Source organism: Chelmon rostratus, chromosome 2, assembly GCF_017976325.1.
Source record: "Chelmon rostratus isolate fCheRos1 chromosome 2, fCheRos1.pri, whole genome shotgun sequence".
Classification (NCBI taxonomy): Eukaryota; Metazoa; Chordata; class Actinopteri; order Chaetodontiformes; family Chaetodontidae; genus Chelmon; species Chelmon rostratus.
Window position 1 is genome coordinate 25630729 of NC_055659.1, and position 25915 is coordinate 25656643.

Genomic DNA, 25915 nt, shown 5'->3' on the forward strand with positions numbered 1-25915 from the left:
TTATTTTTATTAAATTTACAAAGCACTCCAAAAGCCTTTTTTGTTGTTGTTTTTGCTTTGTCGTGGTGGAGTATTGTGTGTAGATTGATGAGAAAAAAAATAAAAAGGTTTTAAATCATTTTAAGATGAGTCTGAAACATAACAAAATGTGGAAAACTTCTGAAAACTCACCACATGCACTGTACACTATACCTGATCCACTGAGCAGAGCTGAGCCTATTAGCCTTTACATTATGATACTTTGTTTATGATAAACAAAATGTACCAAGGGCTCACAGGAGATTTTCATCAGTAGCTTGTTTGCATGTGACTTCACATCAGTTTTTTGTTGTGGCACTAACTGCAAAACCAAAGACCAAAGGAGAGCTGACAGGGAGTGAACTTTGGCTAGAGACAAGACTCTAAACGAATGTGGTAATGTACAATAAAAGAAGTGTAGGAGCTGCTCTGACAGTGTCATGAAATTCTTATGACCAAGAATTACTTACATGTGTGTTGTGAATTGTTTTAAACTCTGCCTGCTGCACTCTGACCTTTTGATTGACACCTTACTTGACCAATTAGAATCTTCCATCTCATGTCCACAGCAGATAATAGCCGACGAGAGTCTGCATAAAAAGGAAGTGACTCATTCTCTTCTTCTTTGTAACTATTGAGGCAGTTGCAACTGATGGTGCAGATGACTGGCGCTTCAAACAGCCAATGAAATTACAAAAATGAGGTTATGCTGCCTCAGGAGGTAATTTACAGCCAAATCAAGGAGCTCAGTGCATTACAGAGAGTTTGAAATGATAAATATAGTAATATCGCAATACAAAACCTAAATAAGCATGGATACTCTAAATATAAAGATGTATGGATATTTATCTAGCTGTAGATGGCCATTTTTTGGTGAACACCTACATACCTACACCTTTATTGAACTTGGACTAGGGTGTGGCTTCATGATGTCATAGCACTGTGTTTTCCAGTCATCTGAAGGCATGTCTTTGCACAAAAAAATAAAATTAAAATAATAATAATATATATAATATTTAATCTTCGACTAGAGTGAGTTCAAACTTACTCAGTGCAAGTAGCACCTACAGTGATTCTGACTGCTGGGGGCAACATTTCAAACAAGACCAAAACCCAAATGATTCAAGAGCTTTCAATTTACTTTGGATTTGCCTTTGATTTGCATTTTAGACCAATTTTACAGGAATTGTAAATGGTTTTAATATGGTTTTAATGAAACGAATGAAGTAGATTTAAGCTAGACTAACTTCCATTTGTCAGCAGTGGCCTTGCCTTATTGTACAAAAGCTGGAATAATTTACATAGCACTGGAAATGAAGTCAGTGGAAGTAAGGAGAAAGTCAACATGAAACACACTGTTTTATAAGCAGTAAAAATTTTAATGAGCCATACTTACAAGTACATTTAAGAGATATGACAAGAGAATGATTGTTGCTTGTTACATTTTTACGTTTTATATATAAGGATATATATATATATATATATATATATATATATATATATATATATATATATATATATATCCTTATTTGATCATTTGATCTGTTATGCAGCACTTCAAATTCATGGATAAGGCAGGTAGTATCTGTCATTGTCACCATTTGAAGATAAAGGATTGTAAGAACACTGTAACAGGGCTAACATGGTTACCCCACATTTGGCCTTGCTGCATTGTCAAAATGCAGTAGGCGAACATTTTTAATGAAACGTTTTTTTCCAACAATAATTTGGACAATGAAAAGCTGGAGTACATACACTTCACAACAAGATGCAAAAATCGTCTTAAAAACAGACTGAAATGATGCAGTCGTGGGCAGGTCAATGGCCACAGCTGCTGTCAGAGGAGATGCTCAGCTCATCGCACCATTTTTCATAAGCTCTGTGCAGGATCTCACAAGGTGTGGTGTTAAAAATGTCTGCAATGAAGGAAAGAAAAGAGAATTATGCTTTACATATATTACAGAAAGTATGAATAACATAGCTCATACAACAAATCTTACAGGAAAAAAATTGTTACCTGTAAGTGCATTGAAAAGATCCATACAAGCTAATCTGATGTCATCCTTTTTAGGACAAACACACACGAGCAGTATTTTTTTTTTTTCACGTTTAGGCGGGACCCAGTCTCCGTTGTGGGAGCTTTTTTTGTATGCCCATTCTAACTGACCAGCATTCGTGGCAGCAAATAATTTTTGGGGAAAATACATTTTCAAGGAATTTCCATAGATGAATATTCTCTCAGAAGCAAAGTACATTCATGCTGAGCTTTCGCCCAACTGTGGTAAATTAAGCAAATTCCCACTATTGAGAAACAGCACACATTGTTGACCTTTGAGAGAATGGAGAGCCAAAGAGAGTCCAAAACAGAGAAAATCATCATTAGCTGTGCTGCACCATCAAGGTTTTTACAACATCCCTCCATCAGAGAATAAGCTGCTAAGCAAAAGAGCCATGGCTTACATGTAAAAGTACAAAAAACACTGAATTTGAATGAACTGTGTTTTGTGTCAAGTTGTTGTCTGGTTAGCAATCGTGCTAGCAAGCTTGCTAACCGGCCACTAGCGTTGTAATGCAGGCTTGCCTGGAGAGCAAATGTCTTTCTCGCCCACCTGATTCTAGTATAATAATCATACTGTTCCCTTGGTAGGCTGGCTATCAATACAAAAAAGGCGCACCAGAGACCACCAGCTTGAACACAGGCTGAGAGTCTTTGTGGCAGTGGAAAGAACATCACATTGGGCTCGACACTGAGCATGTTTTAAGCTATGGGAACGCTGATGTTCATTTTGTTAAGCACAGTCTCATCCTAGTGACTCTTACCTGCTTGGCCCAGACCAACAGGCAGAGGCATTCTGACCAGGCCTCCAGAGTGCTTCAGCCTGTCCTGCAGGGACCTCTGTATGAGCTCCATGGTACACGCCTCATGCCAGACAGGCAGCTCCAGGCCCACCATGCAGCTGATGATCCTTTGCTTTTCCTCTTCTGTTAATAGGCCACTCTCTTTGGACACGTAAACCATGTAAGACATGTCAATGTTAACTGCCTCACCATGCAGCAGGGATGGGAGAACTTTCTGTTTGAAAAGGAAAAAAGTGAGATAATGTGAGTATGTGACCACTTGTCATCAAAAACTAATGAGCCAGTGAAAACTTTACACTCCATACAATCTCAGGAGTGTTGCTGACTCACATAGAATTAAATGTATGCTAAATGAAGTATGTCCAGCATACTGCATGACAAAGCTTTTAAATAGAGGCACATATGAGATCAATCACCATCTCTAATGCTGGGCTGATAAGGTGGCCGAAGTCCACAAGTCTGTTTAGGTCGTCCTCCCAAAGGTTTGGTGCAAGCTCCTCCAGCATGGTTGTGATGGCAATGCGAGTTGCTTGTGATGCAGCCTGCGAGCAGCTGCGCCCAAACACACTGTTGTCAGCTTGGAATTTCGTGTCCAACAGCATGCGGCCGTGAGTCTCAAGAAGCTCAAAGAGGCCTCTGTGTTTCATCAAAGCCATCTGCAAAGAAAAAAAAAAAAACAGAGAAACCCGAAAGCAGTTCAAAGATGAAAAATACATCAATAAAAATGCATCATCTCTCACACTCAGTAGGCGTATCAGGCCACCACTTCTGCTAAGATCAGTGGAATTTAAAATGCCCCTTTGGTGACTCCTGTACTGTAAAATAGGACTCTAATACTTCTGTTGTTATGGAGTTCGTCAGTGGAGAAGCTGCTATTAGCTGATGCACATCCAGGGACTTTAACATACCTTTAACATCTCTGCCAGCCCGTTGGAGATGTGTCGTCGGGGAACAGTTTGTATGAAGGACAGGTCGAGGAAGGCAGCGGTGGGTGGAATGTAGGCACCAAGCTTGTTCTTGCAGTTTGCAAAGTTAACCCCGGTCTTTGCTCCCACGCTGGCATCGATGTAGGAGAGCAGTGTGGTCGGGACCCTGATGTAAGGGGTGCGTCTTCTGTAGAGTGAGGCGGCCAGGCCCACTATGTCCAGGCACACCCCTCCACCGATGGCAATGATTGGCTCTGTGCGGCGGTCAAGGGAGAAGTTGTTGACCTCTTCTAGGATCTTTAAGGCCATTTCCATTGATTTGTTCTCCTCAGTGGTGGGTAGAGCCAAGATCTTGTACACCACGTTGTTGGCCTTCATATATTCAGTTAGCTTTGGAGCGTAGATTTTGTAGACTTCCTGGTCAACGACCACAAAGCGTTTGATTGGCTTGTTTGATGTTTTAACGTCCTCAAGCTGCTGCGGGTCGGTGATGTGGCCAAGCAGGAGTGTGTCGTTGACTGGGTCCAGCAAGTCCTGAGTCTCCATTACCTTGTAAGTAAAGACGATGGGGCTGACCACTGTCCAACTGGTGCCCTTCTCTGTGATGCTCTCATAGCTGCAACACAAAACACATGAGGAAATATTAATTGTAATACCAATTACTGTAAACTGTTTAACTTTTGGCGTAAAGCACTGGGACATAGGGAACTAAATCAAAACTCATTTGTGGAATAGAAAAAACTTGTATTGCATAAAAAAACGACAACTTGAAATAAAGGAAACTTAAAATAACTTTGAACAAAAAGGAATTTCATACACCTTTTAAAAGTGCATGTGGCAAACTACAACCAAATCAGATTGTTCACTGGTATCAGCAACCTATTACCCAACTAGGCCAAACCACAAACAGCAGCTGACGTTACCAGGGCCCTTGTCTCTTCAACACCAGTTTCTCAAATGGTTTCTCTGTTAGACAGAGGCCCCCGTCTGACTCTCAAGGACCATTTAGCTGGAGCATAATGAAAATCTTTCTGCCCCCATCCAACAGCAATAAGATGTTAAATGTCAGTGCCTCCAAAAACCTCTTGCCCTGTTTTGGCTCGAAGCAGAATAAACAAGTTATTATCAGACCACTCCACTGTCTTCTGAAGGGAAAAAACATGGCAAAAAAAATTAAAAGTATTCCTGTCCAAAACACACAAGCTGGCACGCAAACAATACTCAGCGTGGTAGTCAACATTAAGGTCTGTATCATGCAAATGTCATAATAAAATTACTTTACGTCTTTACATATCTCTTATCTGGGCTGTATTTTTCTTAGCCGAGACCTGGCTTGAAGCAGGGCAGTGCTTTTGGACACCCCAACACCTAATTTCACTGTCACATGGAGAGGAGAGGAAAATGAGGTGGCCATTGTGTCCACTTGCCCTCAAAAACAATCCCAGTTTCTTCTCTCTTCATCGAAATCTATTACCTTTGCAGGTATTCCAGAGACAAGTTGTCAAACATTACGTCACATACTGGTCATGTCAGAGTCAAATCTGCAGCATTTCTCCCCGAACTTGCAAACTTTTCTAAATCACTGCAGTGAATACTGGCATGCTAAATAGATTGCTATCCTCCATTAAGCCTACTGCATGTGCCACTAATAACTTTCTAAAGACATTTGGTTGATTGACAGCAGAATTTCTCCACATCTGTTAGTACAGCCTCTCTCGCTGAGAATGTGAACGGCTGCAGGCCATATTTGCACTTTTTATCTATTATTGAAAAATGTCAGTCAGTCTCTTGTGTTACACACAAGTCAGATAAGACCTGGATTCCAGAGAAACATCTGGCACTACTTGATCTCACATTTGATTACATGACTATAATATTGTTAGCATGCAGCAACATATCCCATGAGTCTTAGCCCCTGCTGTATTGTAAAACCACAAATGAACCATAAGCAACCTTTATATAACTTGTTCAAATTAAGGTAACATGACTTCGTGCATGTTAACCTCTTGCACATGTGCAAACTATGTAAATAAATAAATGGACTGTATTTATATGGCGCGTTTCTACTCTGACAACCACTCAAAGTGCTTTTTACACAAGTCTGCACAAGTCTACATGAATGTGTGTGTGAATGCTAGGTGGTATACGCTAGGCCAGCTGCGGATTATGAGCTTTAACCATTCACACACCGATGGCACAGCATCCGGAGCAATTTGGGGTTCAGTATCTTGCCCATGGATACTTCGACATGTTGGCAGCCAAGGCCAGGGTCGGTGGGTCGACCTTCTGATAAGAGGACGACCGCTCTACCTCCTGAGCCACAGCTGTTAGTCAGCACAGTAGTGAAGCTCAAAAATCACACAGCATGTGACACTGACACTGGAGACTGCAGTTCTAATCTTATCTCCTCCCGGGAGTCAGCCTATAGTTTACTTTAACCAGGAGGGCAACTTTTCCTCACTACGACCACAGTTTCTCCCTGACCATAGCTCAACTTAAGTAGTTTGTTGCTTAAACTGAACCGTGCTGTGACTGCTTCTTTTTCTCATCATCATAACTAAAAAAACAGAAAATGTCACTGTAAGAAAATAAGACACTTGCAAAAGAGATAATGAAAAAGACTAATTTCACATGATAAAAGCATCAGTTAACAACTTAACTCCAATCTATTAAATCTGTTTAGAGAGTCAGAGATGGAGGAAAGCTTTTCGCATAGGAAATCTAAAGAAATATGCAAAGTAAAAGTCCTCAAAAGAGAAGATAAACAGAGCCAGTGTCATGTAGTACTTGTGTGATATGACTTGCCACTTGCATGATACCTTTTCTCTGTAATTACAGTAAGTTACATGACTGTGAGTAAAGAGCAATGTTATACTTACATTTTTGCAGGGGAGACACAGTCACCTGTGTCCTTATTGACCTTATTTCTGAGTTTGCGCTTCCAGGTACCTTTAACCCGTACTAAGCTAAACTCGGTTTTCCTTTCTGTGGTTTCATTGTCGTCCAGTTGAACCTTTCCCATTTTTGTGGTGATGGCTGTGAGTTAGAGGTGTGAACAGAGCAACAGTCGGAGCAATGAGAGGCTCGCTCTAGGAGTCTTTAAATACAGTGTAGTATTTAGAGGATGCCCCTGAAACCAGGGAGGAGCATTTTCCCTCCGTCTGCTTCACATGTCATTACATGTGTCATTCACTTATACAATTTTTTGTGTAACTGTGAGGTAACACCTGTCCTGCTGACTGAAAAATGCCAGTTTTATGCATCAATGCATTGCATTTCTTAGTTGTATAACGTGCCAGTCATTAAATGAAGAAATGTGGTTATGGTGGAAAGAATGACAAGTTTTTATTTGTTTTTCAAATGACAAATTTACTCAGGGGAAAAAATATTTAACTTGAATTAGGAAAAATGAAGGAGACCCACCAATCCCCACATGATGACACCACTTTAGAATATCCCTACATGATGAAGACAGAATAAATAAGGTTTATAAAAGTGATAATGTACAAAGTAATCTGTAACTTTAATCCACTATCAGCATTGCAGTACATAAACCATTATTGCCGTCACCTGATGAGATTTAGAAATTAGTTTTCATTTGAAGTCTTTCTCCTGCCCTCGTTGTCTCAGCCTCTCTCTTCTGTGCACCTCTTATCTGAAGGACAGCTGCAATATCTTTGTGCTTCACTGCAGGCCTGAGAGGGCACAAAATGAAAGAGACCACACAGTAAATACAGATTTTAAGACATGTGAAGAGGAAATAAAAAAATCTGAACAACATTGCACTTCTTCAGTAAACTCAGCACAGGCAAAGGTGTGCTGTTGCATTTTTTGATGGCTAACACACAGGTGACCATTCGGGTTACCCAAAACAGTCACTATTCAGGTGTTCTACTCACATTCCTAAAACTTTTAATTCTATGAATGATGAAAATTTGGCCCCATTTCATATTTAAAATGGGGCAAACTCAAACACAAACTCAGAAAAAAATGCATTTTCCTTTGCTGTCTCTTGCTTTCTCTCTCTTGCTGAAGGACCCCTTATCTGCCTTCCATTCCCACTTTAACCTGATGGCAGACTATCTGTAGTGGTGGAAGACTAATATATCTCCAATTTATGCTGCACTTTCATTCCAGTGAAACGGTAACGGTAACTCTGACAGACTAGTGTTGTGTGAGTCAGATGAACCCTCTCACTCCAAGTTGTTTGATTTTTCTGGCATTGTGACATGAAACAGCAGCTCCCTGTGTGAAAAAGCATGACGATCCAATGAGTGTCACTGGGACAAGTGATTAGCAGGCGTTGGTCTCTAGATCAAATCCGCCTCACCCATTGAAATCTGTAAGAATGGACCATATATCAGACATAAGGAAGCAGAGTGCAACAAGTAGACAGTTCTGTCTGATATCAGGAAAAGATGATCCTTCCTGTACATACCATTTCTTGCAGGTTGAGGGTGTGGTACTAGCCTGAGGCTAGAGTCGAGAACTATTAACCCCTTGACGCCTGAATTTATTTAGAATTATATATAAAAAATAATTCCTTATGTTTTTGCTTTCAAATTGATCCTAAATTAAGAGGAGGAGTTAATTCTTGCATTTAAGCATTAACGCCATAAATGTGCCTCATAAAAGCCACAAAATTGGCTTACAGCCATCACACTGTAACAACAACACGACGGTTGTAGTTTTCACTTTGACCAGTCCGACGAGAAACCAGTGCTTGCAAAAGGTTCCTAGGTGTGCGTTGAATATGCACAAACCGGCATTAGAGGAATGCATGCACGATTCGGCTGCAATGTGGATTAAAGCAGTATGATGTGAATTCGTGACAATAGGCGTTAAGGGGTTAATGGCACTGATCCAAATGTTGGCTATGCATCAGTCTAACTACCAGGGTAATGCAAAGAGTTGGCTGACACGCCGCCCTGGACATGTACTAACGCCACTGGATCAGCTGTCGATGTTTCTTACTGGCACAGCACTGGTGTCAGACCAATAGCATCCACTCTAGCCGGGACTTGGGCTGACGTTGTCCACCCCAAAGGCAAACCCAGCAAGAAATTAAATAATAGGACACCAATGCTCACTCCACCACTTGAACTCTCACTGCAATTACGGGTGTGACCCACTGAATGAATGACGAAAGGTGTTATAATACTAACTATACTGAGGCAAGGGAAACTAATCACACCATCACTGGCCAAAACCCAAGAAATAGCCCCAAGATCACTGCCAGCCCCAAGGCCAGGAGAAACGTTGTTAACTCCCTGTGTGACAAACAGAGGGCCAGAAATAATACCAGTAAACCCACACCTCACCATTCTGATTGGGGAGTCTACAATCAGGCTTTTAAGAATATCAAAGACTGAAAATAACTTCATGAATGACACATTGTCAGGGCACTAACAGAGCTGTTACCAGCTATCCTCTCTGCACATCCAAGTGGCTGGAATATTATTAACGTTGGATCTTCTGACATTCTGCAAAAGAAAAAGCAACTTTTGCCTGCTACTGCAGAAACTGATCGTATGTCAGCCGCAACATGTATTCACGTCAGGCCCCATTCCAACCTTGGGGAGAGTCATTGAATCGCTCAGCAGACTCCTCGCCCTGAACACACCATGAGATAAAGTTTATTGACAATTTCAATATCTTTTGGAAGTGTAAAGACCACTTTAGGCCTGATGGGCTTCATCCAAACATCCTTGGTTGCAGACTGTTCGGCGCCAGCGCGCATCTGCATCCTATTGGCACGCTGTACCAAAATAAGAATGTACAGATAGGCGGCAAGGTCAGCCTGCACAGGCAGAAAACCTCACCTGACCCTCAGCCTCACATCGCCCAAAGCATTCAGAGGATGTCTCCGTCCCAGTCAGGGATCCAATGCTGACTGGGACAGAGACAATGAGACAGACACCATGCTGCTTCCTTAAACATAACGTTGATCCTGAACAGCCGGTGGCATGGTAGAACACATCGTAGCCATCACAGACCATCTGGTACCTGTCTCTGTAATCTTAAATTTGTCATCATTCAGCCACAGTAGGTCTCCTCTCCTGTCACAGAATCCCTGCAGCTGAAATGAGCTCTTCTTAATGTCAGATTGTTGGCTCACAAATCCTTTTTCATGAATGATCTGATAAGAAAACAACTTGCTTTTTATGTTTTTAGTTGAGTCCTGGCTAAACAGCACTGCTGCCAGGGTGACACTGATAGAGGCCTGTCCTCCAAATGATCATTCCTATCAGGCAGTCAGACAAAACAGGAAAGGAGGAGGCATCACAGCCATTTTTTCTACACAGTTTGTGTGTAATGACATTGACCTGGTGAATTTCTCTTGAGCTCAAAGCAGAATTATCAGTGCTCATCACTACATTGTGTTGGCCACAAAGATAATTAGCACTGTTTATGCAGGAAATCTCAGAGCTGATCACACTTTGTGTCACCACAGTAGATATGACAGATTAATCCTGAATGGAGACCTGAACATTCATATCAACAAAAACAATGACTCTAAAGCTGTGGAGATTTACTGGGCAACTTTGAACTTACACAACATGTGAATGAAGCCACTCATCACCATGGTAACATTCTGGACTTTGTAATAACATCAGGGTTAAACACTGACAGTGTTTCAGTAGTAGAATTACCTGTTTCTGACCATCACTGTGTGTTTTTTGATTCCAAACTAAGACAAAAAGGGAATTTCTCATTCAAAGAGGATTCCTTGATGGCTGAAGGCTGAAGCAACGTTCTGTAATGTAGTCAGTATGAGATGATTTGAGTCACACACTGCTGACTGCTTTTTATATTACATGCTTGAACATTTCAACAATACTTTGTCATCTGCATTAACTACTGTTGCTCCACTGAAGGTTAAAAAGAGGTTGACTAACAGAATCTCCCCATGGTTAAACAGTAACAGTGATAATGAGAGGAAGAAAATTTGTCGAACAGCTAAATGAAAATGAAGGTGAACTGGGCTCACTGTTAACTGTCATATATATACAAAGAAGCCATTACTGTCTATAACAAAGCAAAATGTCTGCCAAGAAAGGATTACCTTCCGAAGATTATGACAGAGAATGCTGGGAACTCTGGGATATTATTCTTCACTACTGACCATCTACTCAGCTCTGCCCCCACCGGTCCACAGTTCTCTACATCAAACTGTGAAGACCTTTCATCATTAATCAATAACCAGATAACCTCAATCAGAGCCAGCACTGCTGCTGACGTGAACACAGATGAGCTCAGCAAACCCAGTAAAAAAGGTGAGACCATGGGAAAATTCACCCCCATTATCACTGAGTCTAAGTCCATCTCCCGTGTTGACCCTGAACCTGCAGCATTCTCAAAGCAGGTGTTTGACAGTGTTTCAAGTGATGTCCTGAAGACTGTAAATACATCTCTGCAAACAGAGAAAACCTTTACTAAAGAAACCCAGCTTGGAAAGCAATGCACTCACTAACTCTTGGCCGATATCCAACCTTCCATTCATCAGTAAGATACTGGAAAAGAGAATTTCAGTGCAAATTACCTCCTTTCTTAAAGGATATAATATAGTCCTATAACATGACTTTTCTGTCTTTTCTATGCAAAGCTCTCACTTGGTGCATGTGATTTTTTTCTTGCAAAGTATTTTGAGCTGCAATTCCTGTATGAAAGGTGCTATACAAAACAAGTCTATTATTGTATTATTATTTTTATAAGTTCAATGTAAAGGGTCAGGTTTAATTCAGTGTTGATCTTGTTAAATCAGTGTGAATGAACTAAATTACTTAGATTTGAAATGAAAAGATTCTAAACTGAATCTAGATAGATAGATAGATAGATAGATAGATAGATAGATAGATAGATAGATAGATAGATAGATAGATAGACAGACAGACAGACAGACAGAGAGACAGACAGACTTTATTTATCCCAAGCTGGGAAATTGCAGTGCAGCAGCAGCATTACAAACAGTGAAATAAGTGTGTAATCTAAACAAATCGAGTAAACTTTATTTTACCAGATGCCATACAGAGGCTGTGTGAGAGAGGAAAAACTTATGTTTTGATGTTGTGATGTTTTAGACTTTTTTTTTTAAAATGCTGATACACACTCTCTCTCTCGCACACAGACAGACACACACACACAGGCTTTGAGCTCACCTCTGCCTCCTGACCCCATCTTGATGTGTGTGTCATCCTGCTATGTTTTTCAAGGTGTCTTGTGGATTATGTTGTTGTCATTGTCTTTCTTGTACTTTTGGAAAAATACAAATCATAAATAAATAAAAATAAGCTTGTTCATGGCTATGCAAATAAGCAACTGTTTGTAAGCACATTTGACAATAAATAACTGGCCAATAAATTAATCAATAAATAAGTAAGCAGCTCTTGAGAGTCTGTAAGGATTCTCAGTCATCCAGGTCATGATTATCCAATGAGGGCTGAATCTAGTGCAAATGAACTTGCTTGTAGATATTTGAAACCATTGGGCCTCTCATCCAAGGGGCCTCTTCTGTTCCGACTGACTGGTGGGGGGCAGGTATTTAACCTCTGTGGGCTCATTTTCACGTCATTGATACCACCTGGTTCGTTGGTGCTCCTGTCGAGAGACAAAACTCTTTGAGGCCAATATTCTGCAATTAAAGGACCAGCATGTAGGATTTAGTGGGATTTTAGGTCGTCCTAATTTGGTGGGACTGGGGCAGTTTGTTGCATCTGCAACCTCATTACTAGATGCCCCCTAAATCAGGCATGAGCAAACTATTCCATAAAGGGCCATGTGGCTGGTGGTTTACGTTCCAACCAATCAAGAGGTCAGCTAATTATCATCTGAGGACTGAGATTAGATGATTAAATGAGTCCGGCCTGGTGTGCTCCTCCTCTGTTGGAATGAAAACCTGCAGCCACACCTCTCTGTATGGAAAAGATTGTACATGGCCGCACTAAATCCTACACACTGGACTATTTCATAAGTGTCACAAGATTTTCATCAATCTCATTCCATCACATTTAGCTTCAGTGGGCCTTTTCCACTGTAGACCTGAGCAGAAACCCCGGGTGTAGCTAAAGATTAAAGATCTCTGATGACCCAGCGAACCAACAATGAAACCCTCAAAGCAGCACACCTGAATGGAATACAGCCAATAATATTTTTATGCAAAGTTCTATGTGAGTTTGGCGCTTTTTAATTGACATTAATGGTCACACTTCTGAAGAGGGGTGGGCTTAAATATGTGACCAGGCAGACAGACGAAGAATCTCAAGTGCTAGTTTGCTTTCACTTCCGCCAATGTCCGGTCATGTGGCTCAAAATAAATCAAAACCCAACCAAAAAAACAATGTGTATCCGGCACATTGAACCAGGTAACCCTGTTAGATAATCCTCCTGTGCGCCACGTGATCTGTGGTGCGCGTGTCCCTGACTTCCAGCGTGAAACTTCTGAATGTTGTCAGCGGGGCGCAGCCGGGGGGGCGCACGTGCCGCGTGCTGTTGGGTAAGGTTTCGCGAGTGGCGCGAGCCTGCAGTCACTCCCCTCACTCCGCAATTTGCATAGTTGCTGTGATATAACCGAAACTCCACCACCACGTACGCAGGTACCGCCGCCGAGGCTGACAGCTCTCCGAATCGTCCACGCCCATAAACGCGCAGCATGTCGGCCGAAAAAGGTAAGATTGTTTGTTTACCGGCGCTGTGGCGGAGTCCCAGGAAATTTCACAAGCGCTGAACACGCATCAGAAGTCCTGGAGACGAGCTGCAGCGCAGTACGGAGCCATCAGCGCCTGGTTACCCGACCAGCTGCAGGCTGCAGGCTGCAGGCTGCCCTCACACAAGCCTGGTGTCATACCGAAAAAATGTAGACATGATGTAAAAAGTGTGTGTGTGTGTGTGTGTGTGTACACACACTCAGAAAAATGACTGTTCAAGCTTGTCACCTGTATGATTTTCTGCTTTTCTTTGTCTTGTGTGATAAATGATTATACTTTTGGACTGTTTGTCACATTTGGGCATGATTTTCACCATTTTCTGCCATTTTTCTAGAACGAGCAATTAATCGAGTATTCGAGACAGTAACTGCACATCTCTGGATAATGAACAGAATTTCTAGTTGCGGCATCATATTGCCTGGAGCAGGAACGAGTCATTGAGAAAGCAGTTGATCACTGCACATCGCATTATGTTCTTCTCCCAGTTCCTGACACCCCAGTGGAAGTCCTTGTGGATCTCCTAACAAAAGCTAAGGAGATCGCTGCAGCAAATGCCGCTGTGCCAGAAGAGTTGACGAGTCACCTGCAGAAGGCTGTGGATATCGCCCGCGGCCTGGATGACTACCTGGAGGAAATGACTACACGGGAAAGCGAACCTCTGGCGGAGCTTTACAAGTACGCCTTGACTTCCCGCTCCTAAGCATCTAGAGCTCAACATACTTACTGTGCAAAGTTAATGTGTTCATATCTTCATTCATGCTTCACTGTAGAAAAACAATTTCCCATGACTGGGATCAAGCACACAAGGAGGGCAAAACCATGTTCCGGCTTCCCAAGGAGTGCATCACTGGCCATGTTGAAGGTTGGACGCTTGCATGTGTGCTGCTCACTGCCATTACATTCACTGATTTACCATATTGCCATAACTTGCTCTCTGGTGTCTTTTTTTTTGAAAGGCCAGACCTTGAAGATGCTGATCCACATGAGCCAAGCTAAGAGGGTCCTAGAGATCGGGATGTTCACTGGCTACGGTGCGCTGTCCATGGCTGAAGGGCTACCTGAGGATGGCTGCTTGATTGCCTGTGAGTTAGAGCCGTACCTCAAAGACTTTGCCCAGCCCATTTTTGACAAGTCCCCACATGGGAAGAAGATTACTGTCAAGACTGGATCTGCCATGGACACCCTGAAGGTGAGACAAAGAAAACCCATCAACTTTGAAGGGCTGTCAGAAGATGACAGACTTTTAACAATCCTTTCGAAGATTAAGTGAACTGTTTTGCAAAGTAATTATATATTTATGTTGCACTTTTCCTTTTAGCACTTAGAATTGTAGTTCCTGTGTGTTCTGTCACAATAAGGTGTCAATAAGTTAAAAAACTGGCCTAATATCCTAATAGCTCTTCGTCCCTTCCAGGAATTGGCTGATGCGGGTGAGCAGTTTGACATGGTCTTCATTGATGCTGACAAGCACAATTACATCAACTACTACAACTTTATTCTGGACAACAATCTGCTGAGATTGCAGGGGGTCATTTGTGTAGATAACTCGCTGTTCAAAGCCAAGGTTTATCTCAAAGACACCACAGATAACAACGGGCTGGCGCTGAGAGAGTTCAACCAGTTTGTCGCCAGTGACCCACGCGTGGAGCAGGTGAGTTTCCAGCCTTTACATGCTACGACTTATGTTTGACGGGTATTCTAACAGCATCCTTCTCGTCTTAAAGGTCATTATCCCTCTTAGAGACGGCATCAGTCTTATCCGCCGGGTGTCTGTGGCCTCTGAGTGTTCAGTGACACAGGTACTGTTCAGATAACCCCAAAGTTCGGGCCTCAGGGAGCCAGTGCAGCTGTCGTCAGACCTTCACTGAGGACTTTCTCTTCTCACTGATCATTTCTGCTACTCTTGTTTATTTGCATTAGAGTAAAATAACGGATGATGAAGTTTTCCGTGGGGTCAGGGGGCGTCCCATCCTCGAGCGGCTGCGTCTTGATGGGAAGGTGGCCTATGTGACGGGGGCTGGGCAGGGCATAGGCCGAGCATTTGCTCATGCCCTGGGTGAGGCTGGTGCAAAGGTGGCCGTGGTAGACCTGGACCAACATAAAGCCGAGGCGGTGGCCAAAGAGCTCTTTCTTAAAGGTAAGCGGTGTTAACACAACAGGTGTAGACTCAGGCATGAGCAGCATGTACAGGCAGACTGCTGCAGGGCCACAGGGGGAACAAATCACAGGGGCCCCAGGTGAGAAAGTGGTGATTCATTTGTGGTGAAACAGTGCCAAACCCTGGTTAAGAATAAAACTGCTCTAATTTTCTAGCTTGTGGGACAGCCTATATGGTACAGCATCATGTTTTGTCCACTGGACCGGCAACGCAGAGCGAAAAGAAAAATACAGCACAATTCTCATAATATCCTTAAAGTTCCTGTAATTGTCACAAAGTTTGAATTAGACAAAATATCTAATATGAAATTGATTTTCTTTTCTTCTTTTGTGACAAACTGACACAACAGCTGTAGATCAGATCAACACTAACAACATCAGGAAGTGTGTCATTAATCATTCAATTCTAATTAGTTTAGATGTGGTTGTGTGCAGTATGTTGTACATTCAAAGATTCGAAGACTGCTGGGGCAAGATAAGACAACTTAATTGCATTAAGTTGATCTTAAACTGGTGAAAGTTGTCAGTCTGCAATGACAGACTCATCAGATCTCATAGCATTTGACGATTGCCCCTATCAGTACTGAAGGATCTTTAACCAGCTTGTGACTACACTCAAACTGGGTTTGTGCACTAAAAACTTTTAGTTTCATAAATTGTCAGGTTGGGCAGTTTGTGGTTATTGACCAGCAGATGGCAGCATACTACAGCACAAGATATACTGTGTCAGGTTATACATGTTCCTCTGAACCCCTGTATGTGTGGTTTTGTTTCCATCCTCTGTTTTCTTCTTAAAGAATGAAATGTCCAACACTAAAAAAAAAGAAAGCAGAATTCATTTTAACAGGTTTTTTTTCAGAACTTGTGTTCTTTTTTTGTATTTTTTTATTTTTTGTACATCTCGAGCCACATTGTTCATTTCAAAACTGTAAAATGTGCGGTTGCTTTTACCTCATGCATGAGATTACAACGTGTACGAAGCATTCTAACAGACAGCCACACCTTTTCATACAGGTATCAATGCTACATCGATCACAGCCGACATAAGCAAATCAGATGACGTTCAGAGGATGATTGACAACATCGTCTCCAAATGGGGGGCGATCCACATCGCCTGTAACAATGCCGGCATCAACATGAACTCGGCCAGTGAAGACACCAGTCTGGAGGAGTGGGACCAAACCTTTAGCGTCAACCTGAGGGGGACTTTCATGTGCTGTCAGGTGTGTATCACGTGATGTGCAATTTTGAGATGAACGAAAATGCACATATGGTATCAAATTTGAGGTTTTTTTTTAATAGTTTAACTGTAAAATAGAACAAACAAAATTCTGCTCCTGACAGTCTAAACCCTTCACTGTTTCTTTGACAAACACTTTGTAAACTTTCCACTGGTCCCAGAGGTTTTCTGAATATTACACAGAGGAGGAAAATGGAAAAGACTACAGCAGTGCTTGATTCCACAGTTCCCGAAACAATGAGAAGCTCCTGACTGTGCATGAATTACTGTAATATGAAGGTAGCATTTGTTCATCTTTGGACGGCTGGAATTCTAGTACTAAAATTCCATCTTTAACAAGAAAACAACATTTGATAATGATAGTCAGGTAGACTTAAAATGAATATGTGATAAATGTATTTATCTTTTTTATAGATCACGTCAACCTTGCTGTGAGAAGGTGATTCAATTTAATCATGAGTTAAGAAAAACATAATCCAATAGGTTTTTAAATGATGTCTGCAGCTTTAGAAGCAGGAGGATTTCCCCAGCCCATAAAGAAACACCTAATCATTTGTTTTATCCAGAATCACAACCATCACATTTGGAAATGTATGTTTGTCACTGGACAGAGAGGGTGAGCAGACACACTGTACAACAGGAGCAAACGATGCACAGGCAGTTCACAATGGTAAAACCTGGCTTTCCCATACTGAGAAAATAATCTTTAGCAATGTGTTGTGGAGAAATGCATCAATTCCAAATATAATAATAATAATAACGTATTATTCCATAAAGAAAGTACGCCTAAAGAACCAAACTGATTATTGATCATGTATTCCTTCAGTAATCTAGTCAGAGCTAGTTAGATTAGGACCTAATTACTGATGGTCCAACCAGCTCTGTAGTAGTTACTAATATTAGTTCTAAATTATATATGTATGTGAGTGTGTGTATATGCCCCACCATCACTTATGTGTGGCTTAAAAATCCACTCAAGTGCTCCAAATGTTGTTTAACCACTATCTCTGTCTCCGAGGATAAACTACATGTTTTTGTGTTGATCCGTGCTCAGGCCTTTGGTAGCATATCAGCGCCATAATAAGGTGTTTAATGTGTCCCCCGAATCCTTGCCTTAGGCGGCAGGTCGAGTGATGTTGAAGCAAGGATACGGCAAGATTATCAACACAGCCTCCATGGCCAGTCTAATAGGTAAGTGATGATTCTATTCCCCCACCTTCTCTCTGGAGCCCCTCCATGTCTGCTTTTAATCTCTCCATTTGGCGTGGAGAGCTGGGTCGAGAGGAGGAGGGGGAGGAAGGGAGAGTTAAATACATGTGTGCTGTACAGCTATGTGCGGGAGTGCACATCACATTAAATTTGTTAAAGTCGTCGTATCTGGCTTTAGATCATTACTGTGGCAAAGTCGAAATAAGAAAAAAAAACTTCAGCTGCAGTTTTCCTGTTCATGAGAAACCTAAGGTGAACCTGCACATCTAAATCAGGATTAGCCAGCCTGTCGCCTTTGCAACTTTTACCCCAGTTACACTGTTCTATAGCGATGCATCCACCCCTTCATACAGTAAGCATAGCAGGAAAGTGTTGTGATTGCGCCTTGCCGAGGCAGTTTTGCATCATAATAAACATCCCCTCTCTGCGGAGCTGTCTGGAGGATGTGGAAGGCAACCTGAGGTCCAACTTGGGAAGGGAGGGTTCCTGTGCAACGGCAAAACCCCAGCCTGTGCCAGCAGCCGTGTTTGAACAGCGGAAGACACTTTAAGAGTTTAGTGAGAGCCTGGTAAAAGCCTTGTAATTCGCAGCACCGGTGTAATGTTCCTCCTCCAACAGGTTCCTCCAGAGGAACAGCAACACTTCATCAGCAGTATAGTCAAATCGCCAGTAAACCGCTGTGCCATATGGGCCCCAGTCCCGACTGCAGGGGCAATCTGTAAAACAGGAGCATGCTGGTAAATAGAGGCCGGCATAAAAAAAATGATCAATTACTCACATTACGTACAGTCCTTCAGGAATTTACTTTATTGGTCTGGACATCTGTTATAATATTGTCATAATGTGTAATCAGATGGGACCTGTTCTAGCCAAGTGGAAGCCCAAAAAGCAGCCGTAAATGCCCAATTAAAATGCACAATGACAGCTTTTTGTCCATCTGCTGAATGGAACGTGTGTGCCCACTAACACCCTGTACACACACACACACACACACACACACAGCCCCGACCGTCAAGCACCATTTTTTTCTGAATAATGGCCAGCAGCTCAAAGATCCCCAGACAGGAAATATCCAAGTTGATATGGTCACACTCAGTTTTTTTGGCTGCATGATGACCTTACTGAGGGATTTGTGACCCTCACACTACCTGCAGACCGCAGCTGCATAGTAATGTACATTACAACGGCCACGCCATCCTGGGAAAAGAGTGCATCATTTGAACTGAGGAATTCAAAATGTAAAGGCGTGCCTAATAAAGAGCATGTTTTCTCCCACTTGAAATGGGCAATAAGTAGCAGGGTGAATGTTAAAGAGGGCTTTGGAGAATGCTTCTCCTTCTACCTCCTTTTCCCTTCTCTGGGGATTACTGCTCTTTAAGACGGGGAAAACATCAATGCAGGTTTATTTAAAGGATGAAGGCATTTTCTGAATGGTATTTTGGGGCCGTATCATCAGGTCTTGAGCGAGGATTAGTGCTGTTAGGCATTTTGAGCTGTGTTTCCTGTCCTGATAAGTCGGATTTCACCTTCAATCTGCGTGTAAGCCCTGGGCTCTGCTCCTCCTCGCCTGCTCCTCTGAGGTCCTAGGCTACCCTTATCCAGCCCAGCCAAACCCAATCTCACCTTCCCCTGCTATCTCGCCACACTCTACACAATCCCACTCAACCACAGTCTCAACTACGGTGCCGTCGCCCCACCCTTACATCTCATTTCTCAACTTTTAGCTCTATCCTGCACATTTTATCTGAGCAATGTATGCAGGATGCTCCTTTTCTCCCCAGGACCGGTCCCTGCCTCTCTGCAGCTGGCCGGTATTTATCATCCCGGCCTCACACTGAAGCCATTTGGCAGTCAGATCGGCGGGTGATGAGGTTAACTACTAAAGTTGTATGTAACTTGGAGCCTTCCTTGTGATGATTAATCAACCAGCAGAAAATGAGCCCCTGTCCCGGCATCCCATGCAGTGTGCAGCATCTGTGATGGTCAGGGCAAACAAATGGCTCCCTGTCTTTGTTGCTGAGGACAGAGCATAACTGGACATTATAAGCAATTAATTTTACATGGCTTCATCCGCAGCAGTCCCCAGCAGCTAATGGAAGAGCTTTTATGTTGTATCCACAAGAAACCACATGAGCTGCAATATAAAGCGTATACTGTATGTCGTCAGCTTTTGTGAGAAAGAAGTCTCTTTTTTTTTCTCTGTAAAGAAACTACCCATAAAAACAAAATATTTTTTAATAACTACCTGAGAATTTCATAAGTGCACACCGTTATTAATGATGCAGTAAATGTAATCTTTATAAAACGCTGTGCTGTGTCCATTTAGGGTAACCTTTCCCTTCTCTACCCTGCAGTCCCTCATCCCCAGAAGCAGCTTTCATACAACACATCCAAGGCTGGAGTGGTCAAACTGACTCAGACTCTGGGCACCGAATGGATTGACAGAGGAGTGCGAGTCAACTGCATCTCACCGTAAGTGCTGTCCATCCTCGCCCTCCTTCTCTTACCGCCTTGTGCCAAAGCGTGCCGGTCCACCTTTTGAGTGTTGCGAGGGATTGAGCTGCAAAAGGAAGTGGCGATTAGCGTGTTTGCTTTCATATGAAGAGCCCCATTTGAGAATGATGCACTAATTTAAGTCTTCAAACAATACATCCGTGCTTAATTAGATGACGTCTTGAGGGATAAATCAACCAAACACTTGCTCTAATTGTTCTATTCAATTAGGGAATCAAATTTGCAACCTCACTCCAAGTGTCTCCACAACAATAGCGCCTTGTTTGTATCTATTTGTCTGTGAAGCTGAGCAGGGGAAGAAAAGGGTAGAACACAGGAAGGGGTCTGTGTGTGTGTGTGTGTGTGTGTGTGCGCGCGTGTTAAGTGGAGCATCCCTTAGCCCCAGCCAACCCTGAGCAAATCCGTCCGGTGGCACGGGGCGAGCCAGGCCCAGTCACAGCCCCAGAACAAAGCCCTCACACACGCGCCTCGCTCAGCTTTATTTATCGGCAGCTTGTTTGCTAATTTTAATTTGCAAAGAAGCAATTCTGTCTCCCCTCGCTAACCGGGTGTCTCAATGGGCCGCTGATTTCTTTGAAGTGACAGTCGGTAAATATGCATAAAAAAGGGACACAATTAGCGCTCACGAGGTTGACTGGAGCCTGATTCCATTGGCAACTTTAGCCGCAGCGGTGATAAGCTGCATTATCTAGAAAATTGGCTGAGGGAAAACAGTACCTCTGATTGCCAGCAAAGGTTCCAGATAACAGGGCAGCTGAAGAGAAATATAATTGAGGTGGAATATGTTAACCAAGGTGTCACACGCTCCTTGGAAGTGCTAATTTATCCAATGTTGGAATTCCATATCAAGGCGCCAGGATACATCGAACAATGATTCAGGCCTCACGGCGTTTAGTCACTGTCACGTCGATTGTGTAGAAAGTCAGATGTCGTCTCATATTTGGCGCAGGAGGCGGTGTTGACACAATTGGTCGAATGTAAGCTCTGTGATATTTAACTGCAGAAAAAAGGAGAGAGCTGCATTTGTTGTGGCTGAGTATTGGTGTCACAGATTTATTAGACGCCAGTGCAGTCTCAAAACCATAACCAGCGCACGTGTTTTCTTAGAAATTCCACCTAAATGCTGTCTCGTTTCAATCAGGAGTCGGAGCAGGAACGTGAGGTAGTTGCTTATAATAAGTACTTAACCAACGGCTTTGGGCGAATGATGGCAGACGTCCCCTCATACCCGTGGGCTCTTCCTGAGATGTGCCAGTCGTCTGAGTGCCACCGGTCCCACAGTAAACATCATCAAGATGCCACTCCGTGCCCTTTCTTCAAAGGATAATTGGGTTTATTTTTGTCACCAAAGTGGTGGCTCTGAAACGACGCTGTCACTCCTGGCTCTGAACTGTGATGCCTTCTGATTTCATTGTGCCCCCCCTCCCTCCCTTTTCTCTGTCTCTCTTTTCAGGGGGATTGTTGACACCCCTCTCATCCACTCGGAGAGTCTGAGGCCCCTGGTGCAGCGCTGGCTGTCAGATATCCCTGCTGGTAGACTGGCTCAAGTGACAGACCTGCAAGCTGCAGTGGTCTACTTGGCATCTGACGCCTCCGACTACATGACAGGGCATAACTTAGTCATAGAGGGTGGGCAAAGTCTGTGGTAGAGGGGGCAGATGAAGAGATGAAAAGTTTTTTTTTTTTCCCCCCCTCTTCACTCTCCTGGGATCAGTCTCCGAAATAGGTGACACACACATTATCCCTTCCTGTCCCATTCACCGCAGTGTTAGTATAACTCCTACTGGATGTTTAACTTTTGGTCAGTAAACATCACTTTTATGGTGTGATGAGATGACTGGCAGCTTGTCTGTGCGTCCTGCACAGATTCGGTTTGCCGTCAGGTGTGTTATGACTTTGGCACACTGAATCATGTCAAATACTAAAAAGAGGTACAGCAGCTGCCAGTCACACAGTGGAAATTTGCTAACATGTCAGCGAAAGTATCTGTAAAGTTAAAGAAAGTAAAGAAAAACTGTTACGACTGCATGCCTTCACACCCCACACAATGTTTGTATGTCCTCATGTCATTATTTTATACATCAAAAAGCTGCTTAAACATTTTTGATATGTGACTGTTAAATACCTCTGAAAGACACTGATCGTTTTTATTGTATCTGTGACACAAAGACTGAACACACTTGAAAAGTTTACTTGATTTTTCCAGCACTATTTCATACACATGAATGAAAGAAATGACAGTTACGTATGGTTGCAAAGGGGTGGCTTTTTTTTGCATGAGTACGTGAAAAGTGCATGACTGACTGACACATGTAAGTGTTTTACACTTTATGTCCACACCAAAGGAAAAATCTTGTTTACTCGGTCTAAATGTTCTCACAAGTGCCTATTACAGAATGATTGGTTCAGTGCTGGCCACCAGTTTACAGCGGAATGGGATGCCAGCAAGTTATATCGCGCACCTTGACTTACCACTCCCTCTGGTCCAAGACTCTTGTGTACCGTGTGCGGGATTACAGCATCCCAGTCCGCCTCTCTCCAGCTCTTTCTTGCCAAATGGTCCCCACAAGTGGTACTTGTGAGCGCCATCTTAATTGCTCCATTAACTGTTTGTGTGCTGAAAAACAATACTTAAAGGAGAGGTTAGCGGAGGACGTGACCCCAGCTGCTGCAATTATATGAAAAGTAGCGGCCAATTAGCACTCTCTGCAATGTGACACTGTTGGTGTTTATGTGAGCAACTTCAACTTCTCACTGTTAGTGACCGTTCTCTGATTTACATAATTGGGGGATTGGTCATTAATGGGAATGGCGTGTGAGAGGATCCCATTAAGATATGGAGTGAGATCTGATCATCTCCTCTGCTCTGTGTGATTTATCTCCAGCTGCATTGGCACATTAGAAATTATTGGGATTCTTATCCTCCTATTTTATGGTGAAATGTCGAAGTTTGCCATAGTGTGTGCATGCAAGGTCTTGCAGAATTTGTTCACAGGAGGGCAAATTGTCTGTTGGAGGCCATTTCCCTGTCTTGCCACTGAGGGGCAGTATAAAGTCAGGCAGCAGCAGCACTGACACAAGGACACAAAGTTGCAGCACGAGGTTATCACATTATTTGCCACCATCTAAAGGTAATAACAGTGAACTCTGTCTTACGTGTATGTGATAAAATAAGAACACCTCTCCAATTCTAGTATGCAAACAGCTCTACAGGAGAGACAATCATAGAAATACTGAATAAATGGTCATACTTTCAATTAAATGTGGTTTGATAGTGGACAGCTGCATTTCAAATGCATTAAAAATGTAATTATATCCATCACTTTTCAAGAGGAGATTGGAATAGTCTTTAAAGTCCAAAGACAATGAGGTGCAAATAGGAGTCTGTGGCAGCAGTCAATAAAGTGCAATATCCATTTGCATCTGCAGACCAAATCTTTACTGAAGACAAACACGATTCAACCTCAGGGTTTTTCATTTATATTTTTCCAAGTTGAATAAAGTTGGGACACGTACTGTGGTTAGTTTTGACAGTTGGTACAAATAAAAGCGTTTGTTCCATCCCTAAGTCTGCCAGAAAGGATGCATAAAGACACCCATTTGAGACCAAAAGCTTGTTTTACCCACAGTCCTGTTTTGCTGTCATCATTCAGCGGCAGTGTCTAAACTGTTGTTTTGCCGTCATGTTTTGCACCATATTAAACTCGTTCAAAGCCCTCTTGGCAAGGTCTTGTTTTCCTTTACAATTGCTGCCAGAAGAGCCAAATCTATAATTTGAGCAGCAAAATGTGATATCCCCTCGTACGCCACAGCCTGCTTCATGAGGTGTAAGTGATCTTGAATCCATTATTTATGACCTCCTTACCATTACAGTGAAGAGTGGGACCCTGTTGTACACGGCGCTGTTGTGCTAAACAGTTCTCCTGCAGAAAAAGGCACTTGCGCCCTCACACTGAAAATCAACTTTGATTAATGCTCCGCTCTGTCACGGCATGCAACATTTTACAGCAGCAGCCATTCAGAGGGAGACCCGGGTCGATGCCGAACAACACGTTGAGGCAGTACGTGTTGCAGAGGAGGCTGTGTCCTGGTGACAAGAGGACCCAAGGGTTTATGGGTGACATATTAACATTTGACAATATCAATACACTTTTATTGATGGATTATAGCGTCCTGTTACCTACCCACTCAGTGAGGTGTTTGAGGATGAAATGTTACCCTGTATAAATTGAGTTGAGCCCCCTGATGCTATCATCAAAGGTAGGGCTGTGCAACAGCAAAATGAAAATGTCAACATTTATCTTCTAATAAAGACAGGTGGTGCTGTGCTGACTTCAAACTCATTGACCCAAGAAGATTTAATTTGGCTAATCACCTGATGGAAAATCTGATCGTCATTGCAGCCAAATGGCTTTGCTTCAAATGCAAAACTTTGTTGTGTCAGGCGTCGCTTTCTGCTCATTCCAGAACATGTCCTCAATCCACTGAAATGAACGAAAACAGTAGCTGGAAAAGATAAATGCAGCAGCCAGCGTATCGGACAGTTCACAGACCTCACACAAACCTGTAAATATCAGAGTAAAAATGTTTATCCACCATGTGTGTCGTGTTGAGCTTAAAGGAATAGTTTGACATTTTGGGATATGGGCTTATTTACTTTCTTGATAAGAGTAAGATGAAAAAATTGGGTATTATTCATACAATATATGTTTGTACTGTGATTATGAAACAACCGTTAGCTTAGCATATTTTAGCATAGATTAACATAGCACCACAAACTGCCATTTTTAAGTTTTGGTGTTTGTATGGATTAAACAAGATATAATGCAGCTAGAACTAGCTTCCCATGAGAGTCTAACTCTCGGCGAGAAAGCAAAATATCAAACTATTCTATTCTAACTGTTCCTTTAAAACAGAAATTAGACATGCTAATTATCTTTCACTAAAGCACTGGCATTAACCACTGACTGCTGTTTCATTTTGATCATGAGACGTTGCGTCAAGTTTGTTTAGCCTTTCATGTCCATGTGCGTAAGTGTGTGTGTGCACGCTTGTCCTGCTGAAGGCACTGGATCATTGTCTACCAGTGTTTGTTATCTCATGTGTTATTCATTGAAAAGCTGTTTTGCTGTTTGCTCTCCTCATGCTACCTGCTGACTTCACATGGGGTGACTTTAACTGGCTGCTGTGTGTACTCAGATGGATTGCCAATAAATAAAAGTGTGAGGACTTTGTCAGGCTGCATTATTCTATCGTATTCCTTTTGAACGCTTGTGCCATCAGGCTTT

At 42.5% G+C, this 25915-nt stretch overlaps 2 protein-coding genes across 3 annotated transcripts; one reads left to right on the forward strand and one right to left on the reverse strand.

Moving 5' to 3' along the window:
- Window positions 1-1520: 1520 nt before the first annotated feature.
- eevs (2-epi-5-epi-valiolone synthase) lies at window positions 1521-6863 on the reverse strand. The gene is made up of 5 exons (XM_041960781.1): window positions 6683-6863; window positions 3786-4419; window positions 3294-3533; window positions 2839-3091; window positions 1521-1934 (listed from the first exon to the last, which is right to left on the reverse strand). Exons 1-5 carry the CDS (start codon window positions 6823-6825, stop codon window positions 1837-1839), a joined length of 1368 nt encoding a protein of 455 aa, XP_041816715.1. The 5' UTR covers window positions 6826-6863; the 3' UTR covers window positions 1521-1836.
- A 6467-nt stretch (window positions 6864-13330) lies between these two features.
- On the forward strand, window positions 13331-24913 carry zgc:113054 (uncharacterized protein LOC541322 homolog). Of its 2 annotated transcripts, XM_041955985.1 has the most exons (12): window positions 13331-13468; window positions 13993-14182; window positions 14278-14369; window positions 14464-14696; window positions 14922-14937; window positions 15085-15158; window positions 15232-15306; window positions 15428-15644; window positions 16679-16887; window positions 18023-18095; window positions 20468-20585; window positions 22081-24913. In XM_041955985.1, exons 1-12 carry the CDS (start codon window positions 13453-13455, stop codon window positions 22274-22276), a joined length of 1509 nt encoding a protein of 502 aa, XP_041811919.1. In that variant the 5' UTR covers window positions 13331-13452; the 3' UTR covers window positions 22277-24913. The 2 variants fall into 2 exon arrangements, with proteins under 2 accessions (XP_041811919.1, XP_041811913.1); XM_041955979.1 differs by having other exon boundaries at window positions 14922-15158.
- The last annotated feature ends 1002 nt before the right edge of the window (window positions 24914-25915 follow it).

Excerpts from the sequence above, each read along its gene's own strand:
- eevs (XM_041960781.1), bottom strand. The coding sequence starts at position 6,825 with ATGGGAAAGGTTCAACTGGACGACAATGAAACCACAGAAAGGAAAACC. Across the intron at positions 4,420-6,682 it reads TGTGTCTCCCCTGCAAAAAT|CTATGAGAGCATCACAGAGA; the intron begins GTAAGTATAACA and ends TTTGTGTTGCAG. Across the intron at positions 1,935-2,838 it reads TGTTGGTCTGGGCCAAGCAG|ACATTTTTAACACCACACCT; the intron begins GTAAGAGTCACT and ends CCTTCATTGCAG.
- zgc:113054 (XM_041955979.1), top strand. Across the intron at positions 16,888-18,022 it reads GGACTTTCATGTGCTGTCAG|GCGGCAGGTCGAGTGATGTT; the intron begins GTGTGTATCACG and ends TCCTTGCCTTAG. Across the intron at positions 20,586-22,080 it reads CGAGTCAACTGCATCTCACC|GGGGATTGTTGACACCCCTC; the intron begins GTAAGTGCTGTC and ends CTCTCTTTTCAG.